This window comes from Vigna unguiculata, chromosome 1, assembly GCF_037176805.1.
Source record: "Vigna unguiculata cultivar grain cowpea cultivar isolate G323 ecotype 2 chromosome 1, ASM3717680v1, whole genome shotgun sequence".
NCBI classification, from domain to species: domain Eukaryota; kingdom Viridiplantae; phylum Streptophyta; class Magnoliopsida; order Fabales; family Fabaceae; genus Vigna; species Vigna unguiculata.
This window is the reverse complement of record NC_140792.1, coordinates 4,610,331-4,618,048: the sequence shown is the minus strand read 5'-3', so window position 1 is coordinate 4,618,048 and position 7,718 is coordinate 4,610,331. Positions and strand designations below refer to the sequence as shown.

Sequence of the window (7,718 nt, the reverse complement as noted above, 5' to 3'; positions counted from 1 at the left end):
CTAACTTTTCTTTTTATATTCATAAAAAATAAATATACAAAAAAACTCATAAGATAAAAAAAATATAAAACTAATATTTTTCTATAAAGAGAAATGAGAAAATGACTTTTTTCTTATCTTAAGAGTCACGATTAGAAAAGTTGATTTATATAAGATTAGGGGCAAAGTATTTTTTTTTTTCAATTACTTAATAATAATTTGAACAAAACCAAGGATGCACATACCCCCTACTGTACACATGTCTACCACTGTATATGGGTCATCTAATAAGGATGGGTAACAATAAATTTAATAAAAATTACTCAAATAGATATAAAGAGCACATAACAAGAAAATGCATAATTAACAACTAATTTTAGTGACTAAAAGTTGTTAATTACTATAATAACTAATTTAGATATCAATTTACAAAATAAAAAAAATTATTAGTTACTAAAATACTCTTTATTATGAATAAAAAATTATAATTAGTCTTTAAGTTGGTTTTTAAAATTTATCTACCAAAGAAAATTAGTCACTAAACATTAATTATTTAGGTTTTTGCTACCAAAAAAATTAGTTTCTAAATTAGTCTCTAATTAATTAGTGCTTACTTTGACAATCATTATATTTTTTTATTCATAAAAATTTAACTATTTTAATAATTAATAATTTTTTTATTTTATAAATTGGTATCTAAATTTATTATTATAATGACTAATAATTTTTGATTACTAAAATTAATTCATAATGAAATTTCTTTTTGATATATTAAAAATTTCACAAAGTAAAATTAAATTACAAGATATAAATTAAATAAGTTTCACTTTTTAAGATCAGTTTTTACGAAAACGGATTACGTGAAAAATAGTTGGTGTTATTTATATAATAGAATATTCTCTTTGCTCCACGTTTTTCACATGTGTACCTACCTGTGTGCGGTACTAAGGTAGTCTATTCTGAGATTAATGCCCATTTATGTTTATTAATCTGTACTCATGTATAATATATCAATTTGGTTACTTTAAAATCTCAATTATTTTCAATAAAATTTCATGATTGACATCATGTACCTTGAGTCACACCTGAGATTGAAGGGACACTTATTTATTTATTTGTGAAAAAATGATTTTTTAATTATTAAATTTTGGTAATATGGTCTTATAATTTTAATAATTTTAAGTGTTATTTTTTAAATAATTTTTTATTTTTTTATTTTTAATATTTTAAAATCATTTAAAAATGTTATTTCATATTATAAAAAATGTTGTCAAAATTTAGTAAACCACGTGGTCTTCTCAACACCACCACTCTCCTTTTAAAACCTCACGCTCAGAGTCATTCAACACACCACAACTCCAACACTCACCTCAGAACAAAATAATCCACAATGACCATCGGCGCTGGCCAACTTGTCTGTGTCACCGGCGCTTCCGGTTTCATTGCATCCTGGCTCGTCAAGTTTCTCCTCCAACGCGGTTACACTGTTAATGCTACAGTTCGCGACCTAAGTACGTGCTTTTTTTTTCTGTTTTCTATAATTTTTGTTTTCGTTTAAGATTATTTAACATAATTGTAGTTAAAAGTTACTTTAAATTTAATTTAATCTTATAAAATTAGTCTGTAAGATGAGTTATATATTAGCTTATATATTATATATATTATGAAATTGAAATTATTTTATTTTTAGGCTACATTTTTTCATATCAATATATATATCGTGCATGAAATGAAACCTGGTATTGAGATATATATCTCGTGCATAATATCGATTAATACATTCAATTATATATGATAAAGTTATCTTATTATAGTGGAGGACCTTCCGATAAAAGACGTTACTATTTCGGAAATTGAAGTTTGGTTAAAATATAATGTGCAGGTGATTCCAGAAAAGTGGATCACTTGCTTAACCTTGATGGTGCGAAGGAGAGACTGCATCTCTTCAAGGCGAATCTTCTAGAAGAAGGTTCCTTCGACTCTGCCGTTGAAGGTTGTGACGCTGTGTTCCACACTGCTTCTCCCTTTTTTCTCGTTTCGAAGGACCCGCAGGTTTGTTTCATTTGAGGTTGGATTTGTGCATTTGTTTCATCTGTGGATTACGTATAACGTGACGTGTTTCAGGGCGAGTTGTTGGATCCAGCTTTGAAGGGGACTATGAATGTTCTGAAGTCGTGTGTGAAGTCCCGAACGCTGAAACGTGTGGTCTTAACTTCTTCTATTGCTGCAGTTGCATACAACGGAAAGCCTCAAACCCCTGATGTGGTGGTTGACGAGACTTGGTTTTCCGACGCAGAATTCTGTCGGAGAAATGGGGTATGTGCAGTTTCCTCTCATGAACTTTCATTACATGTTTTAAAACGTGTATATATATATATATATGATAAAGTTTTGTGCTTTTAGAACTAAAAAATTATTTGTCTCCGAAGCATGAGGAGATGCACCCGTGTGCTATGCATGGACTGCGGCTGAAAATAAAGTTATCACAACGTTTAACTATAGAATGTTCCCATCGCTTTTGATTCTCTGACAAAATTTGAAAATGAAGGACAGAAAAGGAATGTTCTGTATCCCCACCGTTAAAATCTTTAAACTCTATTTAATACGTAATAAAAGCTAATGTTTTTATTTTTTTATTCATTTTTTTAATTATTTAATATTTTAAAAAAATATAATTTTATTGGTGCTGCGTTGCGTAAGTGTAGGTTAGAGATAGGAGTATGCATCCATCATCACCCACCAAAATATACTTAATTTAATGTTGAGATTTACAAAATTGTTATTTTTAAATTAATTCTAACATTTATATAAAAATTATTAAAATATAATAGTTAAATTTATTTTCAATTTCGAACAGATAAAATTAAAAAATTTTTAAAAAATTTATGAATGAATTAGAATCAAAATAATAAATATAGAAACATATCAACTTGACATGTGATTGAATATTAATGTAACACGTAAAATAATATTGATGTGATATATGATAAAAATAAATTTTTAAAATAAATAAATAAAATTTTAAAATTAAAAGAATTGAAAAATTAACACGTAACATATAATTAACTTGTTAGTACATATTAATTAAAACGACTTAATAATTATATTTTTTCAAAATTTGTACCAAATTGAAACTGATAAAATGATGAATTATTTAAAATTTTGGAACATTTTAATCAAACATTAATGAATAGAAATTGAGTTTTTTAATTCAATTTTCTTTACACAGTAATCGTAAACCGTTGCATATAAAACCCTCTTAGTATGTTTAATATTATTAAAATAGTTCTCAAACGTGTAATATGAAAAGTCATTTTCATATTTATTTATTTAATATTTTTCTTTCAACATTTTTATATTATACTTTTATTCAAACGGACATCTTATTTTTAATATTTATTTTATTTATTAAATAATATATTTCAAAATAATAATAATACTAATAATAACATTTTTATTTTATATTTTCTATTATTATTTTTAATTTTCTTTTATGATTAACAGCATATTATTAACTAGCATCGTCCTTAATATAATAACTCTACCACGTATATTTAATTATGTTACTTGTGCTTAATTTTAAAGTTAAATTGAAATATTTTAATGATTAAAATAAAACTAGTAATATAATATGCACGAAAAATATAATATTCCAACTTAGAAATTAAAAACTATAATAAAAATATTTAATAACGAGATAAAAATTAAAACTTAAAAATTATGTTTTTAAAATTAATAAATTTATATCATTAAATAGTCATTATAAAATGATTACATAGTTCTATTTATTAATTATAAATAATGAAAAATCAAGTACATCAACACAATATCAATCACACATAATAAAAGGATTACATAGTTCTATTTATTATTTTTTAATTTTTATTTGTTTCCATAATTGTTTTAAAATTAATAAATATTAATAAATTTATTTTCAATAATTATAATTAAAAATATAATTATATTCTACATTTAATATATTTAAAAACATAATTATATTTTTATTTATATATTTTATAAAAAAATAAAAGTTTACAATATTAATTGAAATAGCTAATACGCATTTTCAATATCTTTCTATCGTGCATGTGTGTGTACGCATTTTTTAAATATGTGTGATATTATATTAATAGATGATGATAATATACTATTATTAAATTAATATATAAAATAAAATTATATTTATTAAAAATAAAGTGAAATATATAGAAAATATGAGAAAATAATTATTGATAAATAGAGAAAAAAATTTTATAAAAGTAATGGTCAATTTTCAAAATTTAATATATATTTTAAAAGATAAAATTTGTATTTTGAAATGTAGACATAAAAGAAAGAATTCTCTTTATATTATATATAATTTATATTATATATAATGATAAAAGCAAATACAAATCCAAAAAATAGCGTGGGTTTTGCATGGTTCTAATATAGGTAATATTTGCTTTACAGATACTCTATATTTTTAACTTAACATATTTAGGAATTTAGATGTGTGCACATCTATTTTTTTTAATTTTACTCTTTAAATAATTTTTTTAATTAAAATAAATATTTTATCGAATAAGTGACCATTTATTTAATTTTATAATTATTTTATACTTATATATGAAGAGAATTTTTTTATGTCCACATTTATTTTTCAATTTATAGTTTAAATAAAAAAAATTTAAATTAAAATAATTATTTTATCAATTTTACTATTTAAATTTTTTTTTTTAATTTTAACCGTTTTTATATTTGACCAATTTTCTTAAACTTAATTTTTTTTAATTAAAAAACTACCTATAAAATAAATAAAAATATTTTTAAGAAATTATAAAATTATTTATATTTAATTTTATAATTATCTATAACAATATATAAAGATGATATTTTTTTTGTGTCCATATTTGTTATTCCAATTTTACCCTTAATTATTATTTTAAAAATTAATTATTTTATAAATAGTTTACTTTTAACCATTATTCTAAAAACATCTTATGTCTTTAATGGTTATTTTAAAAATTTCATTTGTGTACGTATTTTAATTTTCTAATTTTACATTTAACAACTATTTTAAAAATTAATTATGTATTTTATATTGATTTTAATTCAAATTTTTATGAAAATTAAAAAATGCGAACACACAGAGACAACGCAACAATGCATATGTTTTCGCTAATAATAATAATAATAATAACAATAATAATTTTATTATTTTGTATTATTATAAAAGTATAATTACTGATTTGGTCTCCTAATTTTTTGGTTTAGTTCAATTTGTTCTCCATATTTTTAGTTGATTCAATTTAGTATCCCAATTAAGAATATGAGGTGTCATATTCTAAATGGTTTTGAAATATTAAGAATAAAAAAAAGGAAAAATGAAAAACTACTTAAAAGATGACACCTAAGATTGTAAAAAAAAATTGTCAAAATTTAATAGTCAAAAAATCATTTTCCTTATTAAAATATCAACAAAGTCTTTTAAATTTGTGTCGTGTATTATGTTACCTTTTTCTTCACATATTTTTCTATTTTCTATTTATGTTTTAGAAATGGTATAACCTTTCAAAGACTTTGGCGGAAGAGGCTGCGTGGAAATTTGCAAAAGAAAACAGCATTGACTTGGTTACAATAAACCCAGCAATGGTTATTGGACCTCTCTTGCAACCAGAGCTTAACACCAGTGCTGCTGCAGTTTTAAACTTTGTTAATGGTAATTAATATTTACACATTCTGCTCTAAAAATTCTATTATTTCACTGCTCAAACCTTCGATAATTGAAGAAAGTGTTCCATCTCCTTCTTTTAGGTTCTGAAACATTTAGAAATGTTATTTCGGGATGGGTAGACGTGAAAGATGTTGCAAATGCTCATATTCTAGCATTTGAGAATCATTCAGCTAATGGAAGATATTGTCTAGTTGGAAGGGTCACACACAACTCGGTCATTGTGAAGATGTTACGTGATTTGTTCCCAACATTGCAACTTCCCCAGAAGTGAGTATAATTATTTTTATATAGTTTCAAGATTGCTTGCGATTCATACCCACTATTTAGTGCTTTGTTTACTTCCTTCAAAACTCAATTTAGTATCCAAAATGCATATTCATCTTAAACAATAAAAAACCTTATATTATATAGGCTAAGACAACATAATTACCTCATCAATATATCAATATATTGTAATTATAATCAAGTATTTGGACAAATAACTTACTGCTACAAGAAAATTGCGTATCACTGACGAATTTGTGAGCAATTTGTGATCATCAGTAATTATTGATGGATTTTGTGATTCTATGGTAAAATTCATCGTCAATCACTTTACATTAAAAAATTTAATCATTGGTAATCTGTGATAAATTTGAATTACCAACAAATTTTTGATATTATTGTCGGATTGTGTCTGCCGATAATATGTGATTTTTTTGTAATGTTTTTCTTTATCTTTTTTTTCTTTATCTTCCTCTTCTTCCTTCTCCAACTTTAGCCATTACCCTTGACAACACATTGTACTTCACAATGTTATTATACTTAATGATATTCAATCAATTAATTAAGAACTAAACATATTTTTCAGGGTAAGGCCAACAAGTATAAAAATGCGATGTGCATTATATCTTCTTCATTGTCTTGTTGCATTGCATTTTATTTTTATTTTCACTAACTTAGAAAATTAGTCTTCTGAAGAATATGCACAATCAAAATGTTTTTAAATAAGTAAATAAGTTAAGTTGTAAAGCTAATTAGTTTGATACACTTCCTCAGACACACCTATTATATATATATATATATATATATATATATATATATATATATATATATATATATATATATATATATATATAAACTTGCGTAGAACTTTTCATTTGGAATTCACTTAATGATATGTTGCTAAAATGAGGCCAAAAACTTTGCATATGTAAGTCTTTAAAATGTTATTTTGTATGAAAAGGCTATGAGCTCAAGGTGACTTTTCATTGGGCGATATAATTTTGTTACACATTTATACAGTTATACATAATTGAAGTTTTCCTGTGTTGATTTTTCTAATACTGTTTCACCTTCTCAACAATATTACCAGGTGTGCAGATGAGAAGCTATATGCGCCGATATATCAGGTTTCGAAGAAAAAAACAAAGAACTTGGGGATTAAATTTACTCCTTTGGAAGTGAGCCTCAAGGAGACTGTGGAAAGCTTGAAGGAAAAGAAGTTCATCAAATTTTAAGTTGTTACCCGTCAACGTCGAAACCTTCTTTAGTTGTTGACTCCACTTCTTGGTGTGTGATTTGTAGTATTGATAATTAAGTTTCAAACATGCATATCCATGTATGATTTGCATTATCCTTGTTATATTATTGTGTTGGTATGTGATTTTTTTATGTTTTAAGCACTATTGCTAGATTGTTTTCTTTTGTACCTAAGAACTTTTATTGCTCAAGATTTAAATGGTTGTATGTTGGTAGGTCGTATTGACCTCATTAACAAGTAGACTTTTGTTCAACTTAAGAGATCATCCTTCAACTATAAACAACAAGAATATGTGAGATTTTGCATAAGATATAAAAAAGTATGCAAGAGTTTGGCTTGCCACTTTTTTTTTTATAATTTTTAAGCTATTTTTTAGTTTTTTCTTTTAAATTTGTTTATATATATATGTATAAATAAATACTAAAAGCATATTTAAATTATATAAATCTTTTCTAAACTTTTAATTGATTAAGTAATGTTTTTAATCGGATAAAATTAAAT

The 7,718-nt window shown here is 24.0% G+C and overlaps 1 protein-coding gene across 1 annotated transcript; it reads left to right on the top strand.

The window, feature by feature from the left end:
- Window positions 1-1,320: 1,320 nt before the first annotated feature.
- LOC114185516 (cinnamoyl-CoA reductase CAD2-like) lies at window positions 1,321-7,470 on the top strand. The gene is made up of 6 exons (XM_028073278.2): window positions 1,321-1,490; window positions 1,862-2,031; window positions 2,104-2,295; window positions 5,518-5,680; window positions 5,776-5,962; window positions 7,050-7,470. Exons 1-6 carry the CDS (start codon window positions 1,370-1,372, stop codon window positions 7,192-7,194), a joined length of 978 nt encoding a protein of 325 aa, XP_027929079.1. The 5' UTR covers window positions 1,321-1,369; the 3' UTR covers window positions 7,195-7,470.
- The last annotated feature ends 248 nt before the right edge of the window (window positions 7,471-7,718 follow it).

What these genes read in the sequence shown, in the direction of transcription:
- LOC114185516 (XM_028073278.2), top strand. Translation starts at nt 1,370, where the DNA reads ATGACCATCGGCGCTGGCCAACTTGTCTGTGTCACCGGCGCTTCCGGT. An exon ending in TCGTTTCGAAGGACCCGCAG is followed by an intron (nt 2,032 to 2,103) that starts GTTTGTTTCATT and finishes GACGTGTTTCAG; the next exon opens with GGCGAGTTGTTGGATCCAGC. An exon ending in AATTCTGTCGGAGAAATGGG is followed by an intron (nt 2,296 to 5,517) that starts GTATGTGCAGTT and finishes TTTATGTTTTAG; the next exon opens with AAATGGTATAACCTTTCAAA.